The sequence below is a fragment of the Pimephales promelas genome, chromosome 19 (genome assembly GCF_988280905.1).
Source record: "Pimephales promelas chromosome 19, fPimPro1.hap1.1, whole genome shotgun sequence".
NCBI classification, from domain to species: domain Eukaryota; kingdom Metazoa; phylum Chordata; class Actinopteri; order Cypriniformes; family Leuciscidae; genus Pimephales; species Pimephales promelas.
The window spans coordinates 17,118,183-17,132,411 of NC_142787.1; the positions used below are offsets into that span (position 1 = coordinate 17,118,183).

General features: G+C 36.2%; 1 protein-coding gene across 15 annotated transcripts in view; it reads right to left on the reverse strand.

The window, feature by feature from the left end:
• Positions 1 to 14,229, reverse strand: part of nedd4l (NEDD4 like E3 ubiquitin protein ligase) — a 79,744-nt gene that overhangs the window by 21,819 nt on the left and 43,696 nt on the right. For 8 of the 15 annotated variants that reach the window (XM_089123891.1, XM_039688323.2, XM_039688320.2 and 5 more), the window contains 7 exons: positions 13,228 to 13,388; positions 12,932 to 13,067; positions 12,565 to 12,750; positions 10,238 to 10,318; positions 4,837 to 4,896; positions 4,040 to 4,174; positions 2,595 to 2,765 (listed from right to left, as the gene is read on the reverse strand). In XM_089123891.1, coding sequence (XP_088980017.1) covers positions 2,595 to 2,765; positions 4,040 to 4,174; positions 4,837 to 4,896; positions 10,238 to 10,318; positions 12,565 to 12,750; positions 12,932 to 13,067; positions 13,228 to 13,388 — 930 coding nt within the window. The remainder of the gene's footprint in view (positions 1 to 2,594; positions 2,766 to 4,039; positions 4,175 to 4,836; positions 4,897 to 10,237; positions 10,319 to 12,564; positions 12,751 to 12,931; positions 13,068 to 13,227; positions 13,389 to 14,229) is intronic. The other 7 variants (XM_039688322.2, XM_039688321.2, XM_039688311.2 and 4 more) reach the window with 5 other exon arrangements.

The window sequence follows — 14,229 nt, forward strand, 5'->3', positions numbered from 1 at the left end:
TGAACTTCTGCGGCTAGACCGTATGCGACCGGCCAAACCGGATGTGATGTATTCTTCTAACAAAAAGTATGAGCGTGAGGCTAGAATTACAAATATTTTAACTCTTTAATGTTTTTCTGTAAACGCTCTTTCTATAAAATGTCGTTTTATTTTTAACTATGGCAGAAAAAATATTTTATAATTATTAAATCAATTTTTCTATTGATTAGCTCTATTTATTTGAGATGTATTGAGGGTCATTTGTTTTGTGTAGATATATTCATGCATGCATTACGTTTATTAAAATCGTTAATTTTACCATTGTGAATATCCGAGGGTAACAGTTGCTTCACGGCCAATTTCAAAGTTCCGTGCGACTGACACTAGGGGGCGAAATACGTCAATCGTATGCAAATGTCGTTTGCAGTGGAAAGGCGGCTTAAGACTTTTTCTACGTACAAAAAATTGAATATTTATCTCAAATATTGTTCACAAATAAGTCTAAATCTGTGTTAGTGAGCACTTCTCCTTTGCTTAGATAATCCACCCACCTCACAGGTGTGGCATATATAGAGATGCTGATTAGACAGCATGATTATTGCACAGGTGTGCCTTAGGCTGGCCACAATAAAAGGCCAGTGATCAAAATTATTTTCTGTGGCAATTAGCAACAGGCCACATATACTGTTAATAGAGATGAAATTGATATTTAATATTTTTTATTCTCATTTTTCCAAAATATGTAAATATATATATATATATATATATATATATATATATATATATATATATTACATTAAAAGAATGGTCTAGTATAGCACAATATTTTTTCAGGATCACTAAAATTAATTTTTTAAAGCTATTTCCACTAACATTGTTTATATAGACATTGTTTTATGGCTATACTTGCTAATATAACAAAAAAATATTGCCATGATATATATATATATATACATATATATATACATACATACATGCATACATACATACATACATACATATATATATATATATATATAAAATCTCAGAACAATGGACTATAAAAACAAAATAAGAAACAGGTTTAAGGTCAGATGGATTTAGAGCAACAGAACAGAAGGAAAGTATGAAGTCATGGCTGTTTGAGAGATTAAACTTCTTTCTGGCAATGGTGACACTTTGGCAAGTTTCACGATAAGCAAACGGACAGCTGCCCCTACCCCTAGTTTCAGGTAACGTCAACTGATACGAATTCACAAAGCGGGGGTAGAAAACAGCCCTGTTCCCTCCACACACACGTAAATCGTGATGAGTATATTAAAACTTGAAACAACAGCTGCTCAATTCAGCTTTGTGATTAAACACGAATAAGGAAAACTCCTGAAAAAGCATGTGGCAAGATTAAAAATACATCCTAAAATGTTGTACTCTTTAATTAAAGGCTTCAAAGAATTTTTGCAGTTTCTGGGGAGCATTAATAAATGAATAAAAATGCCATTCTGACTGTGATCTGATAAATACTACAATAAATCCTCTCATCATGTGTTAATAGACAATATATGTGAGTGAAAATCGCATGTGTCCCTATTTGAAGGAAAACAAGTGCATAGTAGTCACTAAGACATCAAAATTCAGCAACTGACCAATCAGAAACAAGTATTATAGCGAGATTTCATACTGTGCAAAAATTAGGGATGCACCAAAATCTCAGCTACCAAAAATATTTTCAGTTTCAGGTCAAAATGGAGGACAAAACATGAACACAATGGCCAAGCAGAGACATGAATGTTACAGTTTATTGTCATTTAAATATATTTTAATATTATATTTTACCAACAAAGTGGAGTAGAAACAAATCTGTTATTAAAAAGTTAACATAAAACCTGCCTTATGCCAACAACTCAGTTTGAGCTATTTGCGTATCAATTATTAAATAAGTTTGATAAATTAATAATCAATTAATATTTATCATTATATTTTTGTTTTTTGACCAAGTGCATCCTGAATTTTCAATATCTGAATATATATATATATATATCAATATCTGACTTTTGAATATCTTTTTGGACTTAGCATTAAGGTTACCTTAGCATTTAGTGTCATAAACATTTAATAAAACAAACAAATAACAAAAAAGGGTTTGCTGGCAGCTGTAAGAGAACAAGATGATGACTGATAAAGGCACTAAGCTAAATAACGGGATTATTTTTTTCCTTTACTGTAAATCGAAGTGAATTAAATTACCCTGAATTGAAAGGTCTGTCTATAAAAGAAAGCATCCGTCTAAAAAAAACAATCTTAACCATTGTATTTCATCAGAAATGATCCTAAAACAGGGCTTTAATTGAAAACAGCCATTTTAAATTGTAATAACATTTCACAATATTACTGTTTTACTGTATGTTTGATCAAACAAATGTAGCCTTGGTCAGCAGAAGAGACTTCTTTCATAAACATTTAAAAATCTTACGTTTTTGTAACAGTAGACAGAAACTTTGTCTAAAAACATTGGTTAAGAACAGCCAAGAATGTTTGAGAAGATGAATTAAAAATATGCTAAATAGACTGAAGCTTGGAGGAGGGGAAAGTGAGAAGGGAGTGAGGGGTGGAACAGAGGGATTGACGGATGTTCTCACCTCTATTGGGGAAGAGAGAGTGACAGTGGGGGAACTGAGGCTACGGGGTCTGCGCACTTGTGGTTCGATTAGATGGTTGCTGGAGGAGGAAGGGGTGGAAGCGGGAGGTGTGGCAGCTGCTGTAGCGCCCCCTGCTGCCGCAGCTGAGGTACTGGCTCCATCTTCAGTGTGCTGTTGGGCAAAAAGAAGGGTTAGCTAGCTAGCCACCACAAGTTCACACGTACGCTGAATGACAGAAAAAATAGCGCGTCTCTCACTCTCCCCTTCTGCTTAGACCAACTGCCATAGCCATAGGTATCAAGTTACGCCCTCATTCAAAGGCAGGGCGGGGATATGCAGCTCATTTGCATTAAAGTGGCATGCCTCAAAACAGCTCATTTTCAAACAGGCCCCAAAATGACATTTTCAAATGGTTATAATAAATTAACTGTGGGGTATTTTGAGCTAAAACTTCACAAATACATTCTGGGGACAACCGAGACCAATATTATATCTTGTAAAAAGGGGCATAATAGGTGCCCTTTAAATAGGACCTAATATACTTTTTTACATTTTCAAGTTTCTATAGTGTGTAATGTTGCTTTTTGAGCATGAAAAATGTCTGCAAAGATCCAAAGCCAGTTCCAAATGGAGTTGTTGTCTATATCAGTAAGTACTTTCAGAACTCCCTGTAATGTCTCGATTGTAGTCTTGTGTTTTCTCCCAGAAATGCACACTTCACAATATTCCTCATTTAAATAATTCCTGCCTAAGACATTAGCAAAATAAAAGGGATTAGGCCTGGTTAAACTCTGTTAGTAGTGTGTTGAAACTTGTGGTTATGGTTGAAACGGTTGACCAATCACAAGACATTCGTCAAGCTGACCAATCAGATCTTTTTGGAAAGAGGGGGTCCATTGCGGCAGGAACTAAACAAAGTGTTACTTTCAGACTGCAAAGAAAGGAGCTGCATCAATGTAAAACATGAGGAAAATAATGTGTATGAAACATTCAAGCATTAAATTCTATTCTAGCAGGCCCCCAACACAAAATCAAGAGGACATAATAGGTCCTCTTTAAATAAACCATTTTACTTGTTCTGTTAAAAAAAAAGAAAGAAATGGAGAGAATCCTACAAAGGATGAAGAATTAGTTTACTAGGACAAGGAAGAGGATGATAAGATATAGATCAAGAGGGACCAGAGCAGTAATAAATAGATCAAGGGAACACACAACGCTTGCCAGAACAAACAACATCCAGACATTGTGAAGGGATGAGTACACATTAACATGGATACAAACAGATAAAGGCAGAACAATAAAAAAAGAGGTTGATGCAGTAAAACAAAGATGGTTCATAAAGAAGAACGTATAAAAGTCACTCAAATTTGACAGTGGATGCTGGAAAACACCTGATGAAGAAGAGACCTCTGCTAGCTTTAGCTAGGATACGCTAGATTACGTACCTGCAGAATGGGCCGTGTCCATGTGGTGCTACGGTTGTTATGGTTGACGTAGTACATTCGTCCTTTGGGGTCCTTGCGTTCCTCCCAGCCTGGCGGAAGGCCTGGTGTGGTCAGGGCATAGGAGGCCGATGGAGACTGAACAAAGTGAAAAGAACAAAAGAACAAATGACTTCGTATATTCAGAATTCAAGAGAAGCAGGGGAAAAAAACTAGCAGAGATTGAAATCTATTTAGATTCATTCATTGTAACTGAACTGACAGTGATATCAGGGTCATATTTGTATGAAATTTAACATGATGAGTGTGGGAATATTGCCAGAATACTGACACATTTTCAGACACAAAGCTAGATAAAAACACACTCACGAGAACACCTAAGCAACACAACATACTAAACACACTCCGCTCTAGGTGACATGATTTTTACAAAGTAAAAGTCTCATTTTGAAATGTCTGGGTGACTTTACATTTAGGGTGAAGATGGACAAGTCGAGGTTTAACCCTTGCAATCTCTAATTTTATGTGTCATTCACATGCTAAAAAAACTGGTGTGAAACAAAAAATTGAAAAAATATTTGTGAAATGAGATCTTTAAAATAGAGCTCCTATAATAAAATAAAAACAATTGCTTAAATTAAATTAACAAATTATTAATTTATGAATATCAATTAAATGAATATAAGTAATAATAAATGTAACCACCTCAAAATAAATTAAATACAAAAATATGTTAATATGACATAAGGGGAAGAACCAAGAAGACAGGAGAACACAAATGTACAACATGTGGATATTACCATGGTGTCCTCAACGCCTGTGACCGTTTGTGCTCTTGTTCGTCGGGTCTGGGAGCTCTGCTGGACAATAACAGCTGCTTTTAGATGGGGCGGGCAAATGCCCAGTTTTGGGCCAGTTGGAGAGGGGAAATGAGGGCAAATGGAAGGACAGGGTCAGCCAGAAAGAGTAACGTTGAGAAGGGGAGGGGGTGTGATTTCAGGGTGGTTTTGGTTATTTTAGGTAATAATTTTTGACAGCTGAAGGGGGTGATTTTGTGAGAGGTGCCCTGCAGTGTGACGCAAAGATACAGCAACCCCCCCAAAAAGTGGAATAACAAAAGGGATGTGATTAGATGGGATTTAATAAGAAATCACGGTTGAATGATTAGATTTGAGAAAATATTGAGATTTGATTTGATTCATTTAAAGAATGACAAGAGTGTGCATGAAATACCCAGGTGCTTATTTGTGGAGAGAAAAAAAAGCATAATTTGCAATTGAGAGATCATTACAGTTTCAACATTTTGTTTTTGTCTTAAAATGACAGTAACTCATGACAGCAATTGTATTTTGCATGAACCATTCCTTTACTTAATTCATATAATTGTAAGGGAACTCCACATATTAAAGGAGCTATGGCCAATTTTAACATTGAGGTCATTTTTTTGTACATTTGGAGTGCTGTCAGTCCAGACAAAAACAACAAAAATCAGTGTTGCCAACACCATGTTATCGTCTTTTTTAAAATTTCTAAACTTTCTAAACCTGCTTTAGCCTCTTAACATCCTTGAGCCATGCGAGTGGTGTTATTAAGAGTGATCACGCTCAATCTGACTGCAGTAGATGTGAAAGATATGAATAAAAATGATGTTAATTCAGCCAACTCACATATCTGTATTTACTTCCTGTTTTCGGGTCGAAGTCCACAGTAGTCGATTGTAGAGTTCACACGCGTGATCATCAAGTGAATATCATCACAAACCTACCACTGTGTGATGTTCTGAGAATATCAGCTCAAATGGATAGCTCATTCGAATCAGAAGTTGAACACACGGAGGAGGTTTGAGATGATATTCAGATATTCACTAATGATCGCGCGCGTGAGATTGACAATCGACTACTGTGGGCTTCGACCGAAAACAGGAAGCAAATAGAGGAATTAACATCCTTTTTATTCATATCTTTCACATCTACTGCAGTCAGATTGAGCGTGGTCACTCTTAATAATACCAATCACATGGCTCAAGGATGTTAAGAGGCTAAACGCAGGTTTAGAACATGCCCCATTGAAGTCAACAGGGTGCGAATTTTAAAAAGACGATAACACTGTGTAGGCCATTCCGATTTTTGACAGCACTCCAAATGTACAAAAAAATGAGCTCAATGTTAAACTAACCGGAGTTCTCCTTTACCATTGACTCACATAATTGTAAGGGAACTCCACACATTAACAATGAAACTTAAATGATAATAATAAGCATTTCAAACTGACTCACACTTACCTACTGACTCACCAACTTTAAAAAAACTGAGGAAACACCACCTGGACTAACATCCGACTGGCACACAGAGTTTACATTTCAAATGCTGAAAAATTCAACTTCAGAAAATGAAATGCTTCATCTGCTTTTATATGGATATAATAAAAGACACTTGTCTCAAACAGGGCAATCCTATTAGCCATCCTTTCAAGTAATGATTGAACATTTGCACTGGTGTGAAATGTCAGCCTCCTTGCACACAGGGACGGGAAGTGTGGGGGAAATGCCAGCTCTCACCCACGCTGATATCATACAGATTTGCTGTGACTATAGCGAAATCCCTCATCTGCAGCTGAGAAGCACTTCACAGTCAGAGACAACGGGCCACCAACCAATTGGCCTCTTGTCAGAACAAAGTGGATGCGATGCAGAGAGAACACGGAAAAAAAAGGCATCTATTTGAAAGCGGATTCAGGCGGATGAGGAAAAGCGTTTTTTTCTCCAGTGTAAAGGATATGTTACTTCAAAGTTCAAAGTTCAAGAATGCTGTTGAAGTGTGGAGGTAAAAGATTAATGTGACTACTTTATATTCAAACTATTCAGGACAGTTTGTACTTTTAAGACTGCTCTTTTGAATAATCCCAGGCACTAGGAGATACCTTGCAAAAAAAAAAAAAGTAAATCAGGGTATCAGATATAACACTTCAAGGGACTTCAATCATTTACTCATCCTAATGTAATTTTAAACCCGTACGACTTACTTTCTTCAGAGAAACAAAAGATATTGTGAAGGGCAAAAGTGACATCATCAAAGCAGTAAACACTGACTATATTACAAATCTAAAAACCATACAATATATGACAGAAACAGATTTACTCTACTGTTCAAAAGTTGGGGGTCAGGACATAACAAAAAATAAATGAAATGAATACTTTTTTATTCAGCAAGAATGTTTTAAAGGGATAGTTTACCCAAAAATGAATCAAAAATATAAAAATTTAATCAAAAATTTTACTCAAATTTAATCAAAAATATCTTCATTTGTGTTCCGAAGATGAACGAAGGTCTTACGGGGTTGGTATAGCATGGGGGTGAGTAATATATGACTTAATTTTCATTTTTGGGTGAACTATCCCTTTAAATTGATCAAAAGCAAAAGCAAAGACATATATTATGCTATCAAAATGCTATTTAAAACAAATACTTTCCTTTTGATTTAATCATCGAAAAATACAGGAAACAATAACTTATTACAGTTTCTACAAAAATATTAAGCACAACTGTTTTCAGCATTCATTAAAAATGAATGAATGTTTCTAGAGCACCAAAAAATATATTAAAATAGAAAGCTGTTTTTAAATTCTAATAATATTTATTTACTAATTATATACTATAAATACTACTAGCATTTTTTACTAAATAAATTCAGCCTTGCTGAGCAAAAGAGCCATTTAGAGACAAAAGAGACAAAAACATTAATCCCCAAATGTTTGAAAGGTAGTGTAAATCTGCCTTTTATTCTGGCTTTTCCTAAGATATGGCTTTAGATAATATAGAAAACAGAGCCTGAGTTGTGTTTGCAACTTTTATGGTACATAACTTTTTTTTTAGAGGTTACGAGGTTTCATTGTATGAAAAAGAGCAAAAACATTCATTAAAACATCTCATTTTATGCTCCATTGTAACACAGAAACTCCAGCAGGTTTGGAACGACATGAGGATGAGTAAACAATGACAATAGTCGAGTGTTGATATGGTTCTGAACACCTTGTCAGTTCATCTAGTATTCATTTAAATACAGCTCTACAAACAACTACATCATACAAAGCTTAGAGGTAAATCAAAAGTGAGTGTGCATCACGTTTGCTTTATGCCTTTATAAGGTTCAATAACGGATCTTAATCCGTAGCACAAGGTTACTGCGCAAGCTGCCAGATCTTATCTGGGAAATTCCCAGCATGCACTGGTCTAAATGCCACGATACAATAATGAAATAGACACCAAAACACTTGAGAGGCTAACCCAACTTCTTAACCGATGGGGCCATCAGACGTGAGTCACGTGAATCAGCCGGCAGGAAATTTTCAGAAAATAAACAAGTCTTAAGGCTGGGAATCGTGCCTTTTAAATGAAGTACTTCAAAGATGTGGTGGACTTCCAGTGTAACATCCAGTGTCTGTGTCTGTTTCCTGTCTCATGTAAACTGGAGCAGTTCACTTCACACGGTGACCTCATCCACATGGGTAATTTTATTTGACCATATGTGGCTTATCTGCTGTAAAACAGCATTTGGCGGATCATTTAAAAAGACAGCACACTGTTTTTCTTGTGCATCCATGCATCTTACAGCATCCAAAACCAAGTTCAAATCCAAAAATACAATAGGTTTACATGCATCTAAGGTCCAAAAAATCCTTTCGTTTTCTCATCACCTCATTTCTCAAAGAGTCTGAGACGGTTTGTTCGAAGATTCAGTCTCTCTAAATACCTCCTTTCCAAAAGCAAACTCTGCTCTGTTTGGTCAGACAGCCCAGTCTGTTGTGATTGGTCAGAAAAGAAACGGCCATCTGAATTTCAGCTCCAGAGGCTTCCTAAATTCTCAATGACTGTACACACTGTAAGCACAGTAATATTTACCATATCAATTCAAGCCCGAGAACAATGATGAAACATTGGAAGAACTAGTCAATCAACCCTAACCTCAATCGCAAGGACTTGAGCAAGACTTTCCTCAGTGGCAAGATTTTACTTAGTTTGTGGAATATTATGAGATGTTATAGCTGTGTAATTCCTCTACATCAGCATTAACAAGTGTATGTCCATCAATAAACCGATGTGTAAATGGAAATGCCTCAGTGCAATAACTCGATTGATTACAACTCTTTTATAGAACGTTGCACTTTTTTTTCCTAAAATTACTGAGAAAGCTGCACTGTCAAATGTTCCTTTAAAATAACTCCCACAGTCACATAATCACAGTGGAAACACGTTAACTCATCCTATGACATCATAATCACCACTATAGCTTCAATAAATCAATCCTAGGAGCTTAATAATACCATATAAATCATTATCCTTCAACATACGCAGATTACGCACACAAAAACACAAAGACAGGTGATGCGTTTCTGAGTGAACATCAGGTGACATTTTACATAACGTTGACTATTTTGTCACTTACATTATTCATATTTCAGTGATGTTAAGCAATATATATATATTTATATATATTAATAACATTTTAAATTTATTGATCAAAGTTTCTAGATATTTCTAACTATCTGTACCTGTGATTGTGCATTAACAATCTGTCAAGCATTATGTAATGTGAAAATGTGTGTTATTTTATTCAACAGATATAGTATAAAGAATATTAGTAAGAGAACATTGTCAGGAAATCCTCAAGGTCGGACCGGAACAAGCACTAAGGCTCAATGTGTTAAGAATGTCATGGCTCCAAAGTTTATTAAAGTCAACAGTATTATTCTCAACTCATTCTAACAACTGTAGGTTGGGAACTGATTCATTTCCATGTGGGATTGACAAGATCATGAAAAGTGATGATGTCATCTTTAAAAAGTAGAGTTGTTTGAGAGCCTATTTTATCATTTTGATGAAAAATTACAAAGACAAACATTTTTTTTCCTCTTTGAGATCAAATTTAAGACAGGAATGAAGTTATTGAAGAAATTAATGAAGTTAATAGGGCTGATTTTTATTTTAACTTCATGTTTACTTCAATGCTTTTTCAAGTGTTATCAAATATTCCTACTGTCATATTATTGTCATTCCCAAAGGTAGCCAAGATGTTCATTAGAGACAACAGGATTTGAAGCCGAAAGAGTAAAAGATAGTACGGTACTGTGAGTAAAAAAAATAAATAAATAAAAAATCACCACATGAAGTGAGAGAGAGGTGAGGAGGAGAAAAGTAGGTATACCGTTGGTGTGGGAGGTTGAGTTTGTTCACTGACTCCATCAGTCATACTAGAGGAGCGTAGCCGAGAGGAAAGATGACTCTGCTGGCGTGAAAAAAAGAGATAAAAAAGGCATTAAGACACAGTTATAAATAAATAAAAGACATAAATATCTATCTGAGTGGCCATTTTCTAAATGGTACAGGCCCTAAATTCAAACAGCCAGCAATAATTTCATATTTACAGTACAAATACATACATATACATACAGTACAAATACATACATAATCACAGTGGAAACAAGTCGGATTTCAAGTCGTTTTTTAGCCATTTGGGATGTGACTAAATTTTATTTATTAATGTGACAAAAAGTTATAAAGTGTCCAAAGCTAAAGCTAAATTATATACAATTTAATTTAATAAATTGCTTTCAGGTAGTTTTTTTTTTTTTTTTTGTCATTTCAAGTGTGACCTGAGCAACTTCAAATTCATACACACAGTTAAGTAGTGTCACTCATGCGCCATTCGATATGTTTTTAAATGGTAAATGAGTGAACGATTTTAGACACATCATATGCATGACTGTACAAATACAGTAATGCCTCTGGGCTGGCACTTATGTATCTGATATGCTTGATGAATTTAGCACTGTGGCAGATGTCATGATAGGCATCAGCAGAGGAAAAATGTTCCGTTTCAATTTCCCTTGACCCCTTGCATGTTCGTTTATTAAACATTTAGTCTAACTTTCAGTTCAAAATAACTGTCTGTAGCACCTTCGGCTCTGTGTAACAATTAATTATGCACAGATCAGTCTGGACATGACTACATTGTCTTAACAAATGGACAATATATTATGCAATTTTATTGTGAAAACCATAATCAAAGTCCAAAAGAGAACCAGACAAACCAGAGCAAATAATTTAACAAAGCCATAGTAAGAGATTTTTCCAAACTGAGTGTCTCCTGTTCACAGAGGCCCCCTGCGCTGCCTCCACAATGATTCACCGAGTGATTCAGCATGAGTGTACAGAGGTACACATGTGTGGATGTGCTTCAGAGTCAGCTATTATTTCTGACATCATTAATAACGCAATTTCAAGAATTTCAAATGCAATATCCTGAAGTAGACTAAAAAACATGCCAGTTGTGCTTGGAGTCAATTGTTTTGTTTGTGGTAATGTTATGAAACATGCCAAATTGTGCGATCATCACATTTTGGCCAAGCTGTCATACAAAGAAATTGTGCAAAAAAAACCAAAAAAAAAATGGAGTAACAACAAAATATGAAATAGTCAATGTAGGATTTATTCTATAAGCTTTTTGTTTTTCTAATCTTAAAATAACTTGTGCCCTATCTTGCACCCGGCGCAAATGACTTCGTTCACAGACGCATTTATCAATCCTATTTTGCACCCACGCAAAGCGGGCTTTTCCCTCCACAGACGGAGGTAAACTAGGGAATGAACTTGCGCTCCCTGGGTGGGTCGGCGCAAAAAAGGAGGCGTGTTTCGGCGCAACCAATCCCTGGTGCTATTTTGCAGTTCCAGAAAACAATTGCGCCAATGACCAGAAAAAACCTGGTCTAAAGTCAAAGTTTCACGTACATTCAGATGCTATTTTAAGCGCACATGCTTGGCCATAAAACAGAGTGCGAACACTGTAGATGATTCTCTCATCTACACAGATGCATTTTACTTTTTGCAAATGATACATTATTATAAGGAAAACTATTAAAGCAGGAGGGAAATCATTGTTGTGTCAATGACGATGGGAAAAATAGGCATAAACCTTATCATATGCATGTTTAACCGAAGCTAATTTGGGTGGGTTTGTCCCATCCCCAATGTCCCTTCGCTTTCTTTTACGGCCCTGACGAGAACATCGATCTCCTCAGCCGTGAAACGATGCCTGGTAAATGCGCCGTTATAATAGTATTGAACCATGGAACAAGCGCACCTCGTTCATCATGCTCTTAAAGGGAATGTGATATGACGCTCTTATTGGTTTGTTTCCCGTTACGTCCAAACCACACTTATGAATAATGAAGCTACTTCAGACCAGCCACTTTTAGATTTGCGTCGGTAAAATACCCGCCGGTAAAATAGCAACAGCGCCAAAGACCCGCCCACAAAGTTACTTGCGTTTCAGATCGTTAAAATAGGGCCCCATAAGTGTTTTGCTCTTTGATGGTTTAATCATTGTAGGGTCATTAAAAACAAACATCCCCTTGAACATCACTAGGCCACTAACTGTATATAAATATGTATTTATTTTAACACATTCTCTTTCTTGCCCTTAAAACAAAGATAACAGCAGATATTTTTTTTGGATTGATTTTTCTTTCTTACCACAGCAGAGCTAGGTCCTGGGATTTCTCCATTTGTGTCTGGAACGAGAGACAATCTAAGGCTGATCTCATCGGAGATTTCTGGAGTGCTGGAGAGGGGCATCGCCAGAGAGGAGGGTCCGGACAGAGAATGGTTCAAACCGTCAGTCAATAAAGTTGGGTCTTCCTCAGAAATGGGTTCCCATGACTGGAAAAGGAGGGATATGCATGAGAACCTAACATAATAATGTTTTTGTTAAGAAAATTACATTTTAAAAATCTTAAAAATTTTAACCAAAATGAGGGGGGAAATGCAAAAGCTTTTCGCAGAAATGATGATGCTATCTAGCTCAACTCATAGCCTCAGAGGTCAGGGGTTAAATACTAACGTCGTCTATGTCCCTGATGTCCAGCTGCTCATTTTCCAGGTCTTCGCTAATGTGCCGTCGTGAGCGGAAAACTCTGTGGGCTTCCTGGTTAATCTGCCGCATTTGATTATCATTTTCCGTTTCTGAAACCACATCCCTAAAGCACAGATGGGGAGAAAAAAAAATTGTTCCGCACATATTAGAGTCTGGTAAGGTTTTACGTCACAAAAATGTTGATTTTAGCATTTCATTGTTTTTGCTTGTTTTTTACATGTGCTTTTAAAGTGTTTTGATAAATGGCAAAAGAGGTCACATACACACTACTGGGCCTCTTCCACTGCGTGGTGCGGTTGTTATGGTTGACGTAGTAGGTCCGGCCCAGGTTATCCACCTTCTCTTCCCAGCCCGGAGGCAGTGGAGGCAGGAGCTGCTGAGGTCTCTGTGAACCTGGATCTGCGGAGTCTGTCACCTCCCAGCCCTGAGAAGAAGAAAGTGAGAGACAGAGAAATAGAAGTTAAGAGACAAAAGAGTAAGTAAGAGTCAGATGTTCAACAAAAGGAATCATTTTAGTAACTAAAGTTTTCCACAAAACAAAAAAAAAACATCTAGGGACAAATAAATACATGGGACAATATTTCTAGGGACAAGGGATAAGATCATTTTTAAAATCAAGAATATTTAAATAAGGAAGTCATACATCTTGAAGTCAGTGTGCCATTTAAATAAAATCCTGTTTCATCTTAAAATCCTGGTCCACCATGTTATGATTAGTATTGCAGTTGCTTTGATACTGTAATATCGACTAGCAGAGAGAGAAGAATATTAAACCAAACCGAAAACTGAACAGTGGGAATAGAAGTCTAGAACAGGAAGCTAGAAAGTTAAAGGGAGGAAATGCCAGACAGTCAACCGGTTCAATCCAAATGGCATACTTTAAAATGGAAAATGCCAAGTAGTCTGTGGGGATGAGAGGATAAAAAGTCACTACAAAAAAACACTAAAAAGCAGGAGAGAAAGCAAGAAAGGGGACATTTAAAGTGCGTCTTCTTTTGAAAATGTTCCGTAATTAATCTGGCAATGCCCTTGTTATTAATTTATTATTAATTTTGGCATTTCATATCCATTAGTTTTAGTTGTTTTATTGTTGATATAAATTTGATTGTCTGAACCTATTATTATTTCCCAAAAAATTGATGGGGCATTATTGATATAATTCATTAAAAATGTCATCATATCTTTGTTACTAGAAAAAAAAAAAACCTGATTTAAACCTGAAGTCATTTCTTTTTGAGATGAACGCTGAGGGGAAGTGGAGTCAT